Consider the following 22,974-nt stretch of genomic DNA (forward strand, 5'->3'; position numbering starts at 1 on the left):
TCCGCCTCCCCCTTCTCCACCCCATCCCAAATCGCAATTCCGGCCGGTGGATTGCGATGGAAGCCATCGCGGAAGAGCTTGGTGTTTCTGTCGAGGTCCTGCTGCGGGGCCTTCCGCCGCGCCTCCGGCACGCCGCGGATGGCGTCATCCTGCGCCAGTTCGCGCGGCTGGGCTGCTACGCCGACTACCTTCGAGTCCGCGACCCGGAGACCCCGGATCTGATGCGGCTTCTCCACACCTTCACGCACGTACGGGGCCATGTGCCCTACATGCCTCTGTGGGATGCATCGAACATCTATCATGCTTTGCTGGAGGAAGGAGGACCGGCGACTTCGCACCATCGCCAGGTCATCATCACGAACCCCGACGTCCTGCTCGCCAAGTACCGCTCCTATCGCGCTATCGTTGAGCAGATGGACCTGCTAGACTCTGTGAGCCAGTCTGTCGAGGAGGTGCTGACCTTGCGTCTGCAAGCACAGTTCGAGGCTTGTGTCGCAGATCTGCGGTCAACCAAGGCAAATCTGCAGCAGCATGCCCGGCGTCTAGTGCTCCTCTATCTTCGCCAAGGTATGCACGCACGATCGGCGACTCAGCCATAATTACTCCATCAGTAATGATACCACCATTTCTCAGTGATCAATGCAAATTTAAGCCTGAAAATCTGGATTAGTGTTTCCTGGGTATTTGATCTTTTGTGGATGAGATGATGAGATGCGATGCCAGTTACATTTTGGTGTCTTATGGTTTCCATTCTTGCTGTCATACTATCATGTTATTGATCCAATAGTGGTGCCATCAGAAGACACGGATTTGTTTCCATGAGTACTTTATTACTTTGAAAGTGTCAGCCAACAAGTGTATGTCTACATGCCCATCGTAATTCTGTCAATCTTTTGGTTATGCATTGATTGCTTTGATGTGGTATGTGTGTGTTAATACTTAATGCAGTTGCTTGGTTATATTAAGGTGTTCAATTCATTATGTTTAATACATTAGCATGGTTACAATAAGCTTTCAGTTCATTAGCTTGCTTACAATAAACTTCTAATTAATTAGTGTTCTGGTGGATTATTATCAAATTCGGATATGCACATCAAACTGTATCTGGATTGCCAGTTTCAATCTATTTATAGTTGACGTAGTTACCTTCTTGATAATGGCAGATTGCTGGCGTAGAGCATAATGCTGCTCTTTTGTTTGTCTTGCAAATCCTTCAGGGCATTAGTAAATCCTTCTAGTGGAGATCATTCAGCAGGTTCAGCAAGATTTTTCAAATGGGCCTTCTAGTGCCTTAGTAAATTGTGTAGCCGACAAGTTTGGTTGTTATTGTCAGTGTTTACAGGTTTTGTTTGATTGCAAGTGAAGTTGGTTTGGTTTGGTTTGATTTTCTACATTTCTCTCTAGTTCGGACTGCTAACTGCACTTCAAATGTTTGGTTGCAAAGAGCTCCTGGCATGGCTAAGAAATTGGTTAGACTCCATTGTGTGCACCGAAATAGTCGCTCCCTAGAATGTACCCTAGGACATGCCGTATGCTTATATCTTTATTGAAGATATTTTGTATTCAGGTGACATTTTGGAAGCCAAGCATTATCTGCAGATATGCTTTCCCAGGGTGTCCCAGCGTATTGATAATAATCCAGCTAGGACCTTTGAAGCTTATCAACTTCTTCTCACAACTCTCCAGGATGAATTTGTTGGTAAATAACTAATTATTCATTTGCACTACTTCTGTTCAAACTAATTGAGTGTACCAAATTGAAGAATTATTACCCCTTTTATGTGCCATAGGTGAAGAACTAGAGCTGGCATCCCAGATGGAAAATTTTGTGGCTTCGTTGGCATGTTATAGGCTGTTATACTTGAAGGCTACAAACCTTGCGTTTATCATTTCTTTGGTTCAGTGTTTCGCAGCAGATATCGTAAAGAAGAGGGATTACCTCCTGGGCTGACTCAGAGTGCGAACACTGATAGGCGCCGCACCTCTAAACTAAGGTAAATTGTACTAATTTCATGACCTTCACAGCTTTCAGCTCTCTGAGTCGTTCAACTTATCCCACTGATACCTTTGTGCAAAAATAAACAAACAGAATCAATTACATATCAAGGAAGAAACAAATTAGTGCAAAAAGTACACTAGTACTCTGTCCGTTTGTTTAAGACATCATTAACACTTGTGTCATTGCAAGAGATGTGCAGCTGCTCTGTAGTATTTTCATTATTTCCTTAATAATTTGCATTTAAATTTAGCAGTTGCACTACCGTATTCACCCAAGCAAATGTAGTACTCCCTCCATTCCGTAACAGTGTGTGTGTGAGTTTTTTTTCTTCCAGAATTCCATATTAGAATGTGTACTCCCTATTACATTTTCCCAATGCTAACACTTCACAGATGAGAACAGTTTCCTCCTCCTTTAATTACTGCTACCCTTTTTACCATATTAAATACTGCTACCCTTTTTACCATAGTAATTACTGCTCATCATACCAGTGCATGTGCACGCTTGCACGGATTACCCTTGTCTAGCGTGTAGCACATGCATGTTGGAGAGAAAACGGGATTTACTGGTCGCGGTTGTTTCAAGGAGCCTGGGTGTGGCGTGCAAGTGAATTACAAAGTTGATTGTGTAAGCAATTAGGGACTAAACTGGAAGGAATCCCCTGCGCTACCCCTCCTCAGCAAGTTTCTAAAATGCACTCTATTATATTATGAAAAGGAGGGAGCAACTCCAAACAGGTCTAGTAGGATCATGGGTTTGCAAACTGCTTCGTTCGACACACACTAGTACCCCTCCTTGGTATTATCAAGGACTAACCTTGGGACATACACTAGTACTCTGTACGTTTGTTCAATACATCATCAATCCAAGTGTCGCTGCAAGATATGTGCAACTGCTTTGGCAGGATCATGAGTTTGTAGCTGAAGCTCCTCATTCATGAGTTCCACTACTTCCAGTTGCCATAATGCATTAACTGCCCTAAGGATTGAAGTATAGTATACATATTTAGCTTTGAGGCAATTGGATCGAGCATAGCTTCACTAGTTCACTAGATACTATATCTATTTCACAACAGTAAACCAAAATTAGAACATACTCCCAAAGTAGGAAGTGAGAGGTACCTGCCTTGCTGGAGCTTTGTCGCCTCACCGGAATGTTGCCCCTGTCCTGGCTTGCGTGAGAGGGAAAGGGGGTGGTGGCTGTATAGGGGAGGGAGGAGGCTGTTTGAAATTTGATTGAAATCTGCAAGATGGCTATTGATATGTCTTATACATCTTTTGCAGTTATCTGATGGAAGTCCAAGTTCAATTCATTTTACCATATTTGAGAATGAACTCAGATAGCCTTCCTCAGTTGCAGTTGCCACCTGTTACTGTTGTATTCTGATACTGTGTTTTGTGTTGTAGACTCACGTCGCGCAGGCACTTTCTATCAGAAGGATACTAGGAGAGCGAAGAAGTAAACCTCTGCAAATTACTGTTTACTGGAAAAGTCAGGAAGAAATGATTGGTCAACAAACTTGTATATAAGCTCTGAGGTTGCTGCATGTGCAGCCGGAGTCTCTTTTTTACTTGTTATCATTGCTTCATTTCGTTCATAGGGATCACAACTGAGAAGTTTGCACGATCTGCCCTTGTTCCTTCGGGGTGAGGGGTGAGGGGTGGCCATACACGGTCAAACTGCGGTGCGGCATGTTAAAACACGTGTGCCATGCTTGGAGTAGTCGCGGTTGCGCTTAGACTTGTTGAAACGAAGGGGTATTACTTGAACGGCCTGCAGGATTTATCCCTGGGTTTTTTTCTGAAACTATGACCCAATGGTGCCCTATTTTTGTCTTTGCTGCTTTAATTCCTACTTAGCTTCCACAGCTTTTTCTTGCAACGTCACTCTTTATTTTAGCATTTATCACTGTCGCACATTAACTTAGCTTCGTGCGTGCAGTATGAAGTTCTTGACAGTTGATACTATTACAACGACAACAATAAAGCCTTCTTTAGTCCCAAACAAATTGTGGTAGGCTGAGTTTTGATTTGTGGATAGCTAATTTTCATGCACTCATGTCCATGATTAGTTATTTTGTGATATTCCAATCCTCCAGATTTCTTTTAACACACTCTAGTCTATCAGCATGTTATGTTTTAACCGCTCGCTTTGCGCTGGCGTTTTTGGAGATCTGTGTCGTATATGCCTAAACCTAGAGGTAGAGCTTAGTTAGGACCGAGAGGGGCCACGACCCTCCAATTATTTTCAGCTTCTTCGTATAATACTTGATATACTCATCATTGTATAGGCTAAATTTGACATGATAGGCTAAATTAGCCTCCTCAACTCTCTCTCAAAGACTCATTTAACCCCTGTTTAATTCTTACTGGAGCTCTGTCACAACCCAAACCATTTCAGTCGATATTGAAAATCTTTTCTTCAATTGGTGCTACCCTAACTCTATCATGTACATCTTTATTATAGACACGATCCTTTCTTGTGTGGTTACATATTCATCTCACCATGCACATCTCTGCTATAACTAACTGGTGGATATGTCGGTGTTTAGTTGGCACAATCCAGCACCATACAACATCGCAAGTCGAATCATCATTCTATAAAACTTGTCTTTTACCTTTTGTGGCACTCTTGTCATAAAGAACGTCATAAGCTTGGCACCATTTCATCCATCCACATTTGATTCGATGGCTCACGTCTTCATCGATATCATCATCCTTCTGCAATATTGATCCCAAATATTGGAAGGTGTTCTTCTGAGGTACCACCTGCCGACCAAGACTAACCCCTCGTGCCTACTAGTACCAACCACACCTCTATGTACTAAGTTTTGATTCTACTAAACCTAAAACCTTTTGATTGCAAAATATGTCTTCGCAAACTTTAAATTTTTTATTAACCCTTGTCCGAGTAATGTCAACTTGCACCACATCATCCACAAAGAGCATATACAATGAAATACCTCCTTGTATATTCTCTTCCAAGCAGTGCAACCCATTCTATTTGACTAAGCCCCGGGCTCGTCCAAGGAGGGAGTTTGCTTTACCCAACTCCCTTTTTTGATAACAAGGCAAAAACCTCCGACCCAACATTCATGAGTTTCGAATGAAGAATGAATAGTGCCTCCCCCTCCCTAGATCTTGGATTTGTGACCCTATCCATCACCAACGCAAAAAAGATAAGGGCTCAAAGTTGACCCTTAATGTAGTCCTATTTTAATGAGGAAGTTACTAGTGTCACCATCATTTGTTCAAGCACTTGCCTCGACATTATCGCTCATGTCCTTGATGAAGGTAACATTTCGTGATATCTTATCGTAGGCCTTCTTCAAGTCAATATCGCATGTCATTTTATTCCATGTATCTCTCCATAGGTTGTCATACCAAGAAAATGGTTTCCCTGGTCGGCCTCCCAAGCATGAAATCAAACAGATCTTTTTGTCATACTTGTAAATCTTCTTAAGTGGTGCTCAATCTCTTCCATAGCTTCATTGTATAGTTCATCAGCTTAATTACTCCCTCCGCCACATAATATAAGACAGTTTTTGACACTACACTAGTGTTAAAAAACGCCTTACATTATGGGACGGATGGAGTACATGTTAACTAGTGCAACATTGAACTCCCCCTTGTTCTTGAAGACCGGTACTAATATACTCCGACTCCATTCTTCGGGCATCTTATTTGTTTGAAAAATAAGGTTGAAAAGCTTAGTTACCATACTATCTCTATCTCTTCGAGGTCTCTCCATACATCAATGGAGATACAATTAGGGCCCATCGTCTTGCCTCATTTCATCATTTTTACAACCTCTCTGACCTTAGACTCTTGCATTCGTTACACAAAACATCTATTGGTATTATCATATGAGTCATTCAGCTCAATGGTTGACTTCTCATACATATCAAAAAAAATGATAGACTTCTCATTCTCTCCATTGAACCGTTTGTCAAATTACTCTCAACATCTATGTTTAATCTCATCATCCTTTACTAGAAGTCAATCTGCTTCGTCCTTGATGCATTTGACTTGGTTGGCAAGTTCCAACAGTTGAGCGAACTGAGCGTAGCTCAGATGGTTAGGTTCTTTGTGGTGAAACCAGCCCATCAAGGTTCACCCTCACATTTTTCTGGATTTATTTCAGGCTTCACGGCGATGTTTGTTTAGTGAGAGAAGACGTTCCCATCGACTACAAAGACACACGAGGTCGCTTCGTGAAACACAAGATGTCCGTCTGCTCAGTATTTCGGATATGCTCATAGGGATAGGGTGTGCGTACGTACGTTTATAGGAGAGTGTGTGTGTGCCGTGTGCGTGTGTGAGCATCTGTGTTGCATTGTGTTTTAAAAAAATCTTGACAGTTGATACGAAGTTAACAAAATAAATAAGTTGACACACTGTCCCATCGCAGGATTATATTTTTAATACAGTACCTTTTAACTAAAAAGATGGTTTGGATGAACGTAGTTCGCTTGACAGTACCTTTTAACTAAAAAGATGGCTTGGATGAACGTAGTTTGGATGAAAGTATTTGTCAGCCAAAGGCTTCTCCTAATAAGTAGTAATAAGCAGAGTAAAGAAACGGAGGGAGTGTCTTGAACTAGCAGGCCCTTGCAGTAAACCAGTTTCATTCTCCCTAGTAGACAAGATTACACATGGCTGGCACAAATGCGACCAAGCTTTCCTCAACATAAGTAAATAAATATGATGTTTTTTCTTACACATTATTAGATCAACAAGCCTCCAGAGTATGTACATAAACAAACAAAGATGCCAGAAAGGCTGTGCTGGAACTCGCACTTGCCTATTTGTTGCGCTTCACTCCTTCAGGCCTTCAGCACCTGAAGCCAAACCCAAAGGTCCTTCAGAAAATCTCAATCTGCACGCCGGGGTAGTCTTTGGGCGAAAACAAGCCCAAGGCACATTCCCTGCCTCTTCTTATATCAAGCTCAAACTCCGCCAAGTGTCCAAAGACACGATCATGTGCCGTCACCCTCGGTTCTACGGACATCCGCCTCAGAGCCACTGCGTTGTCAAGGATGCACAATACCACCTCAAGCTGACTTCTTAGACCGATAAACCCTGAAACCTCGAACTGCTCAAGATGACTATGGGCGCATGGCCGAAAATGCCAGTAGGCTTCAGGCTCATTGGAAAACCCTACCGAGACATGTGGAAGCATCTGAAAATGTAAGGGTTGCCAGAAGTTAGATAACAACACAAGCAGCATTGGAGACTGCAACTTAGAGTTATCCTCCATTTGAATCAAATTTAAAAATCCGAATTACAGTTCCATGTAGTCGAATCTAGTATAAGCTTACAGTGCAGTGTAAACTACGGCGGATCAAATGCAACAAGCACTAAGCAAACATCGTTTGTCTCAAAAGATAAACAGGAGACATGCATCAGAGCAAGAGGGGCGCTTACATTTAACTCGAGCCTTTGCAGAAGAGGGGCCACCTCTAGAAGACTCACTAAACGAAGAATCCCATTTCTGATTCTCGAGTCCCCGAGAATACTTACAGTCACCTCCAGTTTTATCAGATGAGTGAACTTCATCAGGCAATTTGAAAATCCAACCACCTACAAGGTCAATAAAACGATATTTACATGGCATACTCTTTTTACATAGATAGAAATGAAACATGCATCATGCTGGTCGGCACAGTACCTCGGTGTTTATGCAAGTGTTCACAGATAGTGTCTCCACGTGAGACAGGGTTTTTGGAAGTTCAGTGAAGACATGTTCGAGAGTGTCATCATATCCCAAGAGCGTCACAGTAGCCTCTGTTGGCTTCATGGATTCACCGAGTGTAATGGGTATGGCCTGACCCGAATACTCAAATTTTGCTAGATTCGGAGCACTGAATTCCATAACCTGCAGCTGACATCCCCGGACAGATAAATTACGCAGCCGACATAGTGGTTTCTGCACTTTCAGATTAAGCACTGGGTAACAACGACCCAGGCGCAAACACTCCAATGAACTGCACTTGGACAGCAGCAGCTCGAGATCTCCTTCCGACACGTGAACAGATTGGAGATCCAACACTCTAAGCTTCAAAGGGCCATAGAAATCACGGGGTAGCTTCAACGATGCAAAGACGAGCTCAAGTGACTCGATGTAAGATGCCCCTTGACTGCTAAACATATGAGACGGCAAGGTGTATGCATCCTCCCATTCATATGACCTCACGAAACCCTTGTAGAACACAGGGAACAAATTAACAGCAATCTCAGATGCCCTGGAATCGAGTGCGAACTTGAGCCATCGATCCAGATGTTCCGTGTGCCTCGCGTCAAGAGCGAACGTGATACCAAATCTTCTTAGCCCTGTACTGCTGTGGGATTCCAGGATGGCATCGACACGCCTGATGAACCTGCGTCTTCTTCTGCCCCTCCTGCTGCTGCTCCTGCTAATGGTGCCATACTCGCGGTTCAGGATCGTGGGACTGTCAAAGCATAGATTAGAATGGCATGTCCATAGTCGTCTCCAGTTTGTCGACACCAAACTGGCCCTCACAGCATCCTTCAGTGTCAGCCTTGATATTATGTCATGCATAATACCCTGGATCAGGACAGATAGAAAATTCAGTACCAGTTAGAAGAATCATAATACTACCCTGAACACACTGAATGTTTGAAAAGAAAAAACCTAGATGAGGACACTAAAAGATATTTTCAGATTAATTCAGAACTGAATGAACTTAATAATGTCCTTGGACCTACCTCCGGGAGACTATGGATCACAGGCTCGGATTTGCTTCTTTTAGCGGTACATTTGACCGGTGACAACATCATAGTCGATCTTGTTTTTGCAGGGCGTCTGCTAGACAATTTTCCGCATGACCTGCCGCAGACTAAACTGATAAACCATGTTCAGTAATAACCTAGTCATGCTGAGATTGACATTCACTACTGTAGTTGCATCCCAAAATTCCCAGTCGCCTGTAATCTTACCTGCTGCTGAGTGGTGCCGGCCGGGTGGCGGCGGAGCCCGGCGCGAGGCTGCGGAAGGAGTCGTAGCTTGGCGATTTGGTGAACCAAATCGACGCCTTCCCTGTATTCGGAGAGAGGGAGATTATATGCCCCCCACCCCCCGACCAGTTTGCATACGGACACGGCTCCGCTTCGTCTCCAGTGAGGCTACGAAGCGAACTAGCCGTCTCGCCGGCGGACTCGGTTTGGAAAAAATCGCAGCGCCGCCGCGCTCGGCAGAGGCTCCCCTTGCCGATTTTGCGCCGGGTGGGGATGGACCGCAAGCCAGCCCTGGTTTATGGCAGCAGAAGCCCTAGGCTATTGGAGGGTTGCCGAAAAAGGCTTTCATCCCGCTTTATAAATAAAAGCATCCACCAAGCACAAAGTATCAAGATAACAACAGAACACAGCGCACACACAAACGCAACGCCACCGCAAGTCAGGAACCACACCAACAAGCACAGACACACACACAATACCCAAGTTCCGCTGTGGGCACAGCACATCACGCCTAACACAAAAGGACGAAGACACAATCCCAGAAGGTGGCGGCGGAGTCGACGACATGACGATCTAATCTGGTTCCGGAGGAGGTGGGGGAAGCGGCAGCGTCAATCGAAGGGCCATCGCACGGAGCTGCGTGATGATGGAGGTGATGGCGTCTCTCTCCCTGGGCCGGCTAAGCGGCCGCCAAAGCTGCAAGTAACCAGACCATTTGAACAAAGCATCAGTCGCACGACGAAGAGGAATACGCTGAATCAGAAGTTTATTCCTAACAGTCCACAGCGTCCAGGCCAGGACCCCAATGGTCAGCCACCTAGTGTGGCGCAACGCGGGAGGGATCGCCTGGAGTTCGGCAAAGAGAGCGGGGAAATTGTTATGGTCCCAGTTTCCACCAACAATCTCGCGGAAACAGCTCCAGAGAAACTGCGCGGACATGCAGGTGAAAAAGATATGGTTCGAATCTTCTTCAGGTCCACAGAGCGGGCAGCGCCCGTCTCCAAGGCCATTGCGTTTCAGAACCTCAACACCAGAAGGGAGGCGGCCACGAATCCATTGCCACAAGAAGATCCTAATCTTCAGGGGGAGGCGAATCTCCCAAATGGAGGAAAGCGCCTCGTGACCAAGCGAAGGGACGATGGCGAGGTAGTGAGATTTGGTGGAGAATTGCCCAGATGGCTCTAACCGCCATCTGGCACGGTCGTCGTCCGTCGAGAGTTCAGGTTCGTGAAGAGCTATGCAGTCGAGCAGCTCCTGCCAGTCCTCGATCTCAGCCGGACTGAAAGGTCTCCGAAACGCAAGTTGCCCTAGGTCAGTAAGGGCGGTTGCCACGGAGATCTGTGGCGCGACCGCGATGGAGAAGAGGTTCGGGAAGCGGGCCGCAAGGGGCGAGTCGCCCGCCCATCTGTCAAACCAGAACAAGGTGGCAGTGCCGGAGCCAATCTCGATCGAGGTTCCGATCTGAAGGACAGGGAGGAGCTGGATGATGGACTACCAGAACTGTGATCCCCCAGAACGCTGGCAGAAGGCGAGGGGCTGACCGCGGAGGTATTTTTGCTGAATAATGCGGAGCTACAGTCCACCTTCTCCATTAGCGATCCGCCATAGCCACTTAGTCAGTAGGGCAATGTTCATGCGTTTGGAGGACATGATACCCAAATCGCCCTGGTCGCGGGGTTTGCAGATCTCCGACCACTTGACCATGTGGTACTTCTGCTTATCACCCTCGCCTGCCCAGTAGAAACGCCCCTGAACGGTGGCAATCTCGTGATGGAGGGTCTCGGGGAGGCTGTAGAAGCTCATGATGAATAACAGTAGGCTGGAGAGGGAGGAGTTAATGAGCACCGTTCGGGCTGCTTTCGAGAGCCATCTACCCTGCCAGGGTTCGATCCGGTGCTGAAGCTTCCCCACCGTGGCGCGCAGCTCGGCCACCGTAAGCCTGGAGTCGCTAATGGGGATCCCCAGGTAAGTCGTGGGGAAGCACCCGAGGTGGCAGTTAAGCCGATCCGCAATGCTCTGGCGCTCTTACTGGGTGTAGCCCAAGACCATCACCTCACTCTTGTCGAAGTTGATCTTCAGGCCGGCCATTTGCTGGAAGCACAGCAGGAGGAACTTGGTTGGCGATATCACTCTCCGAGCCCTCCACCATGATAATGGTGTCATCCGCATATTGGAGGAGGGATACACCGTTCCCCCCAACCAGATGCGGAACTATTCCCTTAATGTGGCCAGCCGCCTTGGCCCTTTCAAGGATGGCCGCCAGGGCATCTACCACCATGCCAAATAGGAACGGAGAGAAGGGGTCACCCTGACGAACCCCACAAAATGTGGGGAAAAAAGGGTCGATCTCCCCATTAATGTTAACCGCGGTGCGCCCCGAGGACACCATCTGCATCACCCTAGTCACCCATGTTGGGGAACGTAGTAATTTCAAAAATTTCCTACGCACACGCAAGATCATGGTGATGCATAGCAACGAGAGGGGAGAGTGTTGTCCACGTACCCTTGTAGACCGAAAGCAGAAGCATTATGACAACGCGGTTGATGTAGTCGTACGTCTCCGCGACCCGACCGATCAAGCACCGAAACTACGGCACCTCCAAGTTCTAGCACACGTTCAGCTCGATGACGATCCCCGGACTCCGATCCAGCAAAGTGTCGGGGAAGAGTTCCGTCAGCACGACGGCGTGGTGACGATCTTGATGTTCTACCGTCGCAGGGCTTCGCCTAAGCACCGCTACAATATTATCGAGGATTATGGTGGAGGGGGCACCGCACACGGCTAAGAGAACGATCACGAAGATCAACTTGTGTGTCTAGGGGTGTCCCCTGCCCCCGTATATAAAGGAGCCAAGGGGGGGTGCGGCCGGCCCTAGGAGGAGGCGCACAGGAGGAATCCTACTCCTACCGGGAGTAGGACTCCCCTCCCTTTTCCCTAGTTGGATTAGGACTTGGGGGAAGGAGGAGAGGGAAGAAAGGAAAGGGGGGCGCCGCCCCCTCCATATCCAATTCGGACTTGGCGGGAGGGGTGCACGGCAGCCCCTAGGCCTCCTCTCCTCTTCCTCCACTAGGCCCATTAAGGCCCATTAGGTTACCGAGGGGTTCCGGTAACCTCCCGGTTCTCCGGTAAAATGCCGATTTCACCCGGAACACTTCCGATGTCCAAACATAGGCTTCCAATATATCAATCTTTATGTATCAACCATTTCGAGACTCCTCGTAATGTCCATGATCACATCCGGGACTCCGAACTAACTTCGGTACATCAAAACTCATAAACTCATAATATAGCTGTCATCGAAACCTTAAGCGTGCGGACCCTACGGGTTCGAGAACAATGTAGACATGACCGAGACACGTCTCCGGTCAATAACAAATAGCGAAACCTGGATGCTCATATTGGCTCCCACATATTCTACGAAGATCTTTATCGGTCAAACCGCATAACAACATACGTTGTTCCCTTTATCATCGGTATGTTACTGGCCCGAGATTCGATCGTCGGTATCTCAATACCTAGTTCAATCTCGTTACCGGCAAGTCTCTTTACTCGTTTCGTAATACATCATCTCGCAACTAACTCATTAGTTGCAATGCTTGCAAGGCTTATGTGATGTGCATTACCGAGAGGGCCCAGAGATACCTCTCCGACAATCGGAGTGACAAATCCTAATCTCGAAATACGCCAACCCAACATGTACCTTTGGAGACACCTGTAGAGCTCCTTTATATCACCCAGTTACGTTGTGACGTTTGGTAGCACACAAAGTGTTCCTCCGGCAAACGGGAGTTGCATAATCTCATAGTCATAGGAACATGTATAAGTCATGAAGAAGGCAATAGCAACATACTAAACGATCGGGTGCTAAGCTAATGGAATGGGTCATGTCAATCACATCATTCTCCTAATGATGTGATCCCGTTAATCAAATAACAACTCTTTGTCCATGGTTAGGAAACATAACCATCTTTGATTAACGAGCTAGTCAAGTAGAGGCATACTAGTGACACTTTATTTGTCTATGTATTCACACATGTATTATGTTTCCGGTTAATATAATTCTAGCATAAATAATAAACATTTATCATGAAATAAGGAAATAAATAATAACTTTATTATTGCCTCTAGGGCATATTTCCTTCAACCCACCGGTCGTCGAAGTCCTTATGGAGAAGACATTCCCAAAGGAAGGTCCAACTGACCGTGTCGTAGGCCTTGTGGAAATCCAGTTTCAGGAAGACTGCCTTGAGGTGTTTGGAGTGCACCTCATGGAGCGCTTCATGGAACACCAAGACTCCATCAAGGATATAACAGCCCTCAATAAAGGCTGACTGGTCCGGGTGGGTGATCCAGTCGGCGATAGGAGCCGCCCTAATGGCGTACCTCTTGGCAAGGATGCGGAAGATGACATTAATCACCGTAATCGGCCGAAATTGATGGATGTCGGACGCCCCAGCCACCTTGGGGATGAGCATGATTACCCCGTAGTTCAGCCGGTTGAGGTCAATGGACCCAACAAAGAACTCGTCAAACAGGGCCATCACCTCCTGTTTGATCACCTCCCAAAAGGTCTGGAAGAACTTGACTGCGAATGCATCCGGCCCAGGGGCCGAAGATGGGTTCATGCCCTTTATTGCCTCCCATACTTCAGCCTCGGAGAACGGGGCCGTGAGGGCCACGTTGTCCATAGGCGTAACGCAGCAGTGGGCAGGCCAAATGTCTTGCGCTAAGGCAAGACCTCCCCGAGGGGACGCAGAGAATAGTTCTCTGTAAAAGCCGTCTACATGGGTCCGGATCTCCTCCGGCCGCTGAAGGAGGGTCGCTCTGTTCCACTGGAGGGGGATGGAGTTACGGCGTCTGCGGCCATTAGCGATGGCCTGGAAGTAGGCCATATTGGCGTCCCCCTTGAGGACCCAATTCTGCGTACCTCGTAATCGCCAGTATGCCTCCTCATCGGTGTAGATGACTGTGAGCTGATCTTCCAGATCGTATCTAAGCATCCATTCGTCTGCCGACAGGCCGGCGGCGTCAGCCCTCAGGTCCAGGGCCTGAATGCCCTCAAGGAGGGTTTTCTTCCTCTCACGGATATCCCTACCCACATTGGCGCCCCATCCTTTCATAAATTCTCGTGACCGTTTGGCATAGAAATGCCATGAATCAACGGCGGACAGGGCACGGTGGGGGGCATCCCGCGCCTCCCGCCATCTGGCAGCCACCGCGACAGTAAATCCAGGCTGGCGTAGCCAGAAGGTTTCGAAGCGGAAGCAAGGCGGCAGGGGAGGGCGATCATTCTGAAGGAAATATGCCCTAGAGGCAATAATAAAGTTATTATTTATTTCCTTATATCATGATAAAAGTTTATTATTCATGCTAGAATTGTATTAACCGGAAACATAATACATGTGTGTGAATACATAGACAAACAGAGTGTCACTAGTATGCCTCTACTTGACTAGCTCGTTAATCAAAGATGGTTATGTTTCCTAACCATGGACAAAGAGTTGTCATTTGATTAACGGGATCACATCATTAGTTGAATGATCTGATTGACATGACGCATTCCATTAGCTTAGCACCCGATCGTTTAGTATGTTGCTATTGCTTTCTTCATGACTTATACATGTTCCTATGACTATGAGATTATGCAACTCCAGTTTGCCGGAGGAACACTTTATGTGCTACCAAACGTCACAACGTAAATGGGTGATTATAAAGGTGCTCTACAGGTGTCTCCAAAGGTACATGTTGGGTTGGCGTATTTCGAGATTAGGATTTGTCACTCCGATTGTCGGAGAGGTATCTCTGGGCCCTCTCGGTAATGCACATCACATAAGCCTTGCAAGCATTGCAACGAATGAGTTAGTTGCGGGATGATGTATTACGGAACGAGTAAAAAGACTTGCCGGTAACGAGATTGAACTAGGTATTGAGATACCGACGATCGAATCTCGGGCAAGTAACATACCGATGACAAAGGGAACAACGTATGTTGTTATGCGGTCTGACCGATAAAGATCTTCGTAGAATATGTAGGAGCCAATATGAGCATCCAGGTTCCGCTATTGGTTATTGACCAGATACGTGTCTCGGTCATGTCTACATTGTTCTCGAACCCGTAGGGTCCGCACGCTTAAGGTTTCGATGACAGTTATATTATGAGTTTATGAGTTTTGATGTACCGAAGTTAGTTCGGAGTCCCGGATGTGATCACGTACATGACGAGGAGTCTCAAAATGGTCGAGACATAAAGATTGATATATTGGACGGCTATATTCGGACACCGGAAGTGTTCCGGGTGATTTCGAAGAAAACCGGAGAGCCGGAGGGTTACCGGAACCCCCCGGGAGGAGTAATGGGCCATATGGGCCTTAGTGGAGAGAGAGAGGGGCAGCCAAAGGTGGGCCGCGTGCCTCCTCCCCCTAGTCCGAATTGGACTAGGAGAGGGGGGCGGCGCCCCCCTTTCCTTCTCCCTCCCCACTTCTTTCCCCCTCCTAGTAGGAGTCCTACTCCTACTAGGAGGAGGACTCCTCCTTGGCGCGCCATAGGGGCCGGCCGGACTCCTCCCCTTGATCCTTTATATACGGGGGCAGGGGGCACCCCAAGACACACAAGTTAATCCACGTGATCATATTCTTAGCCGTGTGCGGTGCCCCCTTCCACCATAATCCTTGATAATATTGTAGCGGTGCTTAGGCGAAGCCCTGCGATGGTAGTACATCAAGATCGTCACCACGCCGTCGTGCTGACGGAACTCTTCCCTGACACTTTGCTGGATCGGAGTCCGGGGATCGTCATCGAACTGAACGTGTGCTAGAACTCGGAGGTGCCGTAGTTTCGGTGCTTGATCGGTCGGGCCGTGGAGACGTACGACTACATCAACCAAGTTAACGCTTCCGTTGTCGATCTACAAGGGTACATAGATCACACTCTCCCACTCTCGTTGCTATGCATCACCATGATCTTGCGTGTGCGTAGGAAATTTTTTGAAATTACTATGTTCCCCAACAGTGGCATCCGAGCCTAGGTTTTATATGTTGATGTTATATGCACGAGTAGAACACAAGTGAGTTGTGGGCGATATAAGTCATACTGCTTACCAGCATGTCATACTTTGGTTCGGCGGTATTGTTGGACGAAGCGGCCCGGACCGACATTACGCGTACGCTTACGCGAGACCGGTTCTCCTGACGTGCTTTGCACATAGGTGGCTTGCGGGTGACAGTTTCTCCAACTTTAGTTGAACCGAGTGTGGCTACGCCCAGTCCTTGCGAAGGTTAAAATAGCACCAACTTGACAAACTATCGTTGTGGTTTTGATGCGTAGGTAAGATTGGTTCTTGCTTAAGCCCGTAGCAGCCACGTAAAACTTGCAACAACAAAGTAGAGGATGTCTAACTTGTTTTTGCAGGGCATGTTGTGATGTGATATGGTCAAGAAATGATGCTAAATTTTATTGTATGAGATGATCATGTTTTGTAACCGAGTTATCGGCAACTGGCAGGAGCCATATGGTTGTCGCTTTATTGTATGCAATGCAATCGCGCTGTAATGCTTTACTTTATCACTAAGCGGTAGCGATAGTCGTGGAAGCATAAGATTGGCGAGACGACAACGATGCTACGATGGAGATCAAGGTGTCGCGCCGGTGATGATGGTGATCACGACGGTGCTTCGAAGATGGAGATCACAAGCACAAGATGATGATGGCCATATCATATCACTTATATTGATTGCATGTGATGTTTATCTTTTATGCATCTTATCTTGCTTTGATTGACGGTAGCATTATAAGATGATCTCTCACTAATTATCAAGAAGTGTTCTCCCTGAGTATGCACCGTTGCGAAATTCTTCGTGCTGAGACACCACGTGATGATCGGGTGTGATAGGCTCTTCGTTCAAATACAACGGGTGCAAAACAGTTGCACACGTGGAATACTCAGGTTATACTTGACGATCCAAGCATATACAGATATGGCCTCGGAACACGGAGACCGAAAGGTCGAGCGTGAATCATATAGTAGATATGATCAACATAGTGATGTTCACTAATGAAACTACTCCATCTCACATGATGATCGGACATGGTTTAGTTGATTTGGATCACGTAATCACTTAGAGGATTAGAGGGATGTCTATCTAAGTGGGAGTTCTTTAAGTAAATTAATTGAACCTAAATTTATCATGAAACTTAGTACCTGATAGTATCTTGCTTGTTTATGCTTGATTGTAGATAGATGGCTCGTGCTGTTGTTCCGTTGAATTTTAATGCGTTCCTTGAGAAAGTAAAAGTTGAAAGATGATGGTAGCAATTACACGGACTGGGTCCGTAACTTGAGGATTATCATCATTGCTGCACAGAAGAATTACGTCCTGGAAGCACCGCTGGGTACCAGGCCTGCTGCTGGAGCAACACCAGATGTTATGAACGTCTGGCAGAGCAAAGCTGATGACTACTCGATAGTTCAGTGTGCCATGCTTTATGGCTTAGAATCGGGACTTCAACGATGTTTTGAACGTCATGGAGCATATGAGATGTTCCACGAGTTAAAGTTAATATTTCAAGCAAATGCCCGGATTGAGAGATATGAAGTCTCCAATAAGTTCTATAGCTGCAAGATGGAGGAGAACAGTTCTGTCAGTGAGCATATACTCAAAATGTCTGTGTATAATAATCACTTGATTCAATTGGGAGTTAATCTTCCAGATGATTGCGTCATTGACAGAATTCTCCAATCACTGCCACCAAGCTACAAGAGCTTCGTGATGAACTATAATATGCAAGGGATGAATAAGACTATTGTTGGGGAACGTAGCAGAAATTCAAAATTTTCCTACGTGTCACCAAGATCTATCTATGGAGAAACCAGCAACGAGGGGAAGGAGAGTGCATCTACATACCCTTGTAGATCGCTATGCGGAAGCGTTCAAGAGAACGGGGTAGAAGGAGTCGTACTCATCGTGATCCAAATCACCGGAGATCCTAGTGCCGAACGGACGGCACCTCCGCGTTCAACACACGTACAGCCCGGTGACGTCTCCCATGCCTTGATCCAGCAAGGAGAGAGGGAGAGGTTGAGGAAGACTCCATCCAGCAGCAGCACAACGGCGTGGTGGTGGTGGAGGAGCATGGTACTCCAGCAGGGCTTCGCCAAGCACCGCAAGATATGAGGAGAAAGAGAGGTAGGGCTGCACCAACAGGGAGAGGAACTCATGTGTATTGGGCAGCCCAAACCTCAACTATATATAGGGGAGGGGAGGGGCTGCGCCCCCACCTAGGGTTCCCTCCCTAGGGGTGGCGGCAGCCCCCTAGATCCCATCTAGGGGCGGCCAAGGGGAGGGGAGAGGGGAAGGCGCACCAGGGTGGGCCTTAGGGCCCATCTTCCCTAGGGTTTGCCCCCTTCCCCTCTTCCTTGCGCCTTGGGCCTTGGTGGGGGGGGGGGCGCACCAGCCCACCTGGGGCTGGTCCCCTCCCACACTTGGCCCATGCAGCCCTCCGGGGCATGTGGCCCCACTTGGTGGACCCCCGGGACCCTCCCGGTGGTCCCGGTACGTTACCGATAAAACCCGAAACTTTTCCGGTGACCAAAGCAGGACTTCCCATATATAAATCTTTACCTCCGGACCATTCCGGAACTCCTCATGACGTCCGAGTTCTCATCCGGGACTCCGAACAACATTCAGTAACCACATATATCTATTCCCTATAACCCTAGCGTCATCAAACCTTAAGTGTGTAGACCCTACGGGTTCGGGAACCATGCAGACATGACCGAGATGTTCTCCGGTCAATAACCAACAGCGGGATCTGGATACCCATGTTGTCTCCCACATGCTCCACGATGATCTCATCGGATGAACCACGATGTCAAGGACTTAATCAATCCCGTATACAATTCCCTTTGTCAATCAGTACAATACTTGCCCGAGATTCGATTGTCGGTATCCCGATACCTTGTTCAATCTCGTTACCGGCAAGTCTCTTTACTCGTTCCGTAACACATCATCCCGTGATCAACTCCTTGATCATATTGTGCACATTATGATGATGTCCTACCGAGTGGGCCCAGAGATACCTCTCCGTCACACGGAGTGACAAATCCCAGTCTCGATTCGTGCCAACCCAACAGACACTTTCAGAGATACCTGTAGTGTACCTTTATAGCCACCCAGTTACGTTGTGACATTTGGCACACCCAAAGTATTCCTACGGTATCCGGGAGTTGCACAATCTCATGGTCTAAGGAAATGATACTTGACATTAGAAAAGCTTTAGCATACGAACTACACGATCTTTATGCTAGGCTTAGGATTGGGTCTTGTCCATCACATCATTCTCCTAATGATGTGATCCCGTTATCAACGACATCCAATGTCCATGGTCAGGAAACCGTAACCATCTATTGATCAACGAGCTAGTCAACTAGAGGCTTACTAGGGACATGGTGTTGTCTATGTATCCACACATGTATCTGAGTTTCCTATCAATACAATTCTAGCATGGATAATAAACGATTATCATGAACAAGGAAATATAATAATAACTAATTTATTATTGCCTCTAGGGCATATTTCCAACAGTCTCCCACTTGCACTAGAGTCAATAATCTAGTTCACATCGTCATGTGATTAACACTCACAGGTCACATCGCCATGTGACCAACATCCAAAGAGTTTACTAGTGTCACTAAACTAGTTCACATCATCATGTGATTAAGACTCAATGAGTTCTAGGTTTGATCATGTTTTGCTTGTGAGAGAGGTTTTAGTCAACGGGTCTGCAACATTCAGATCCGTATGTACTTCACAAATCTCTAGGTCATATTATAAATGCTGCTTCCACGCTCCACTTGGAGCTATTCTAAATGGTTGCTCCACTATACGTATCCAGTTTGCTACTCAGAGTCATTCGGATAGGTGTTAAAGCTTGCATCGATGTAACCCTTTACGCCGAACTCTTTATCACCTCCATAATCGAGAAACATGTCCTTATTACTCCAAGGACAATTTTTTGACCGCTATCTAGTGATCCACTCCTGGATCACCTTTGTACCCTCTTGCCAGACATGTGGCAAGGCACACATCAGGTGCGGTACTTAGCATGGCATACCGTATAGAGCCTATGACAAAAGCATAGGGGACGACCTTTGTCCTTCCTCTTTCTTCTGCCGTGGTCAAGCTTTAAGTCTTAACTTCATACCTTACAACTCAGGCAAGAACTCCTTCTTTGGCTGATCCATCTTGAACACCTTCAAGATCATGTCAAGGTATGTGCTCATTTGAAAGTACCATTAAGCATTTTGATCTATCCTTATTGATCTTGATGCTCAATGTTCAAGTAGCTTAATCCAGGCTTTCCATTGAAAAACACTTCCCAAATAACCCTATATGCTTTCCAGAAATCCTATGTCATTTTTATTAACAACATGTCAACAACATATATTCATCAGAAATTCTATAGTGCTCCCACTCACTTCTTTGGAAATACAAGTTTCTCATAAACTTTGTATACACCCAAAATCTTTGATCATCTCATCAAAGCATACATTCCAACTCCGAGATGCTTACTCCAGTCCTTAGAAGGATTGCTGGAGCTTTGCATACTTATTAGCATCTTTCAGGATTGACTGAACCTTCCGGTTGTATCACATACAACCTTTCCTCAAGAAAATCGTTGAGAAAACAATGTTTTTTGACATCCTATCTGCAAGATTTCATAAACAATGCAGTAATCGCTAATATAATTCCAACAGACTCTTAGCATCGCTACGAGTGAGAAAGTCTCATCGTAGTCAACTCCTTGAACTTGTTGGAAAACATCTTAACGACGAGTCGAGCTTTCTTGATGGTGATACTTACCATCATTGTCCGTCTTCCTTTTAAAATCCATCTGTACTCAACAACCTTACGACCATCGAGCCGTTCTGCCAAAGTCTACACTTTGTTTTCGTACATGGATCCTCTCTCGGATTTTATGGCCTCGAGCCATTTATCAGAATCCGGGCCCACCATCGCTTCTCCATAGCTCGTAGGTTCATTGTTGTCTAGCGACATGACTTCCAAGACAGGATTACGTACCACTCTGAAGTAGTACGCATCCTTGTCATCCCACGAGGTTTGGTAGTGACTTGATCTGAAGTTTCATGATCACTATCATAAGCTTCCACTTCAATTGGTGTAGGTGCCACAGGAACAACTCCCTATGCCCTGCCACACACTAGTTGAAGAGACGGTTCAATAACCTCATCAAGCCTCCACCATCCTCCCACTCAATTCTTTTGAGAGAAACTTTTCCTCGAGAAAGGACCCGATTCTAGAAACAATCCCTTATTGCTTTCGGATCTGAGACAGGAGGTATACCCAACTGTTTTGGGTGTCCTATGAAGATGTATTTATCCGCTTTGGGTTCGAGCTTATCAGCCTGAAACTTTTTCACATAAGCGTCGCAGCCCCAAACTTTTAAGAAATGACAGCTTAGGTTTCTCTAAACCATAGTTCATACGGCGTCATCTCATCGGAATTACGTGGTGCCCTTTTTAAAGTGAATGTGATTGTCTCTAATGCCTAACCCATAAACTATCATGGTAATTCGATAAGAGACATCATGGTATGCATCATATCCAATAGGGTGCAGTTATGATGTATGGACACACCATCACACCATGGTGTTCCTGGCTGTATTGGTTGTGAAACAATTTCCACAATGTCTTAATTCTGTGCCAAACTCGTAATTCAGATATTCATCTCTACGATCATATCATAGACATTTTATCCTCTTGTCACGACGATCTTTCAACTTCACCCTGAAATTACTTGAACCTTTCAATAATTCAGACTCGTGATTCATCAAGTAAATATACTCAATATCTACTCAAATCATCTATGAAGTAAGAACATAATGATATCCACTACACGCCTCAGCACTCATTGGACTGCACACATCAAAATGTATTACTTCCAACAAGTTGCTTTCTAGTTCCATTTTACTGAAAACGAGGCTTTCAGTCATCTTGCCCATGTGGTATGATTTGCATGTTCTCAAGTGATTCAAAATCAAGTGAGTCCAAATGGTCCATTTGCATGGAGTTTCTTCATGCATATACACCAATAGACATGGTTCGCATGTCTCAAACTTTTCAAAACAAGTGAGCCCAAAGATCCATCAACATGGAGCTTCTTCGTGCGTTTTATACCGATATGACTTACGTGGCAGTGCCACAAGTAGGTGGTACTATCATTACTATCTTATATCTTTTGGCATGAACATGTGTATCACTACGATCGAGATTCAATAAACCATTCATTTTAGGTGCAAGACCATTGAAGGTATTATTCAAATAAACAGAGTAACTATTATTCTCTTTAAATGAATAACCGCATTGTGATAGACATAACCCAATCATGTCTATGCTCAATGCAAGCACCAAATAACAATTATTTAGGTTTAACACCAATCTCGATGGTAGAGGGAGCGTGCGATGCTTGATCATATCAACATTGGAAACACTTCCAACACATATCGTCAGCTCACCTTTAGCCAGTCTCCGTTTATTCCGTAGCTTTTATTTCGAGTTACTAACACTTAGCAACCGAACCAGTATCTAATACCCTGGTGCTACTAGGAGTACTAGTAAAGTACACATTAACACAATGTATATCCAATATACTTCTATCGACCTTGCCAGCCTTCTCATCTACCAAGTATCTAGGGTAATTCTGCTCCAGTGGCTGTTCCCCTTATTACAGAAGCACTTAGTCTCGGGTTTGGGTTCAACCTTGGGTTTCTTCACTAGAGCAGCAGCTGATTTGCCGTTTCATGAAGTATCCCTTCTTGCCCTTGCCCTTCTTGAAACTAGTGGTTTCACCAACCATCAACAATTGATGCTCCTTCTTGATTTCTACTTTTGTGGTGTCAAACATCGCGAATATCTCAAGGATCATCGTATATGTCCCTGATATATTATAGTTCATCATGAAGCTCTAGCAGCTTGGTGGTAA

General features: G+C 46.0%; 2 protein-coding genes across 3 annotated transcripts; one reads left to right on the top strand and one right to left on the bottom strand.

The window, feature by feature from the left end:
- Positions 1-56: 56 nt before the first annotated feature.
- LOC119272715 lies at positions 57-3,781 on the top strand. Its single transcript, XM_037554136.1, has 4 exons — positions 57-567; positions 1,568-1,699; positions 1,791-1,994; positions 3,406-3,781. The coding sequence occupies exons 1-3, from the start codon at positions 57-59 to the stop codon at positions 1,949-1,951; spliced, it is 804 nt and encodes a 267-aa protein (XP_037410033.1). The 3' UTR covers positions 1,952-1,994; positions 3,406-3,781.
- A 2,844-nt stretch (positions 3,782-6,625) lies between these two features.
- Positions 6,626-9,287, bottom strand: LOC119269779 (F-box protein At5g03100-like). 2 transcript variants are annotated; one of them, XM_037551703.1, is made up of 5 exons: positions 8,959-9,287; positions 8,728-8,858; positions 7,670-8,566; positions 7,426-7,581; positions 6,626-7,180 (listed from the first exon to the last, which is right to left on the bottom strand). In XM_037551703.1, exons 2-5 carry the CDS (start codon positions 8,797-8,799, stop codon positions 6,863-6,865), a joined length of 1,443 nt encoding a protein of 480 aa, XP_037407600.1. In that variant the 5' UTR covers positions 8,800-8,858; positions 8,959-9,287; the 3' UTR covers positions 6,626-6,862. The 2 variants fall into 2 exon arrangements, with proteins under 2 accessions (XP_037407600.1, XP_037407599.1); XM_037551702.1 differs by having other exon boundaries at positions 8,728-8,863.
- Positions 9,288-22,974: the final 13,687 nt, after the last annotated feature.

This window comes from Triticum dicoccoides, chromosome 3A (assembly GCF_002162155.2).
Source record: "Triticum dicoccoides isolate Atlit2015 ecotype Zavitan chromosome 3A, WEW_v2.0, whole genome shotgun sequence".
NCBI lineage: Eukaryota > Viridiplantae > Streptophyta > Magnoliopsida > Poales > Poaceae > Triticum > Triticum dicoccoides.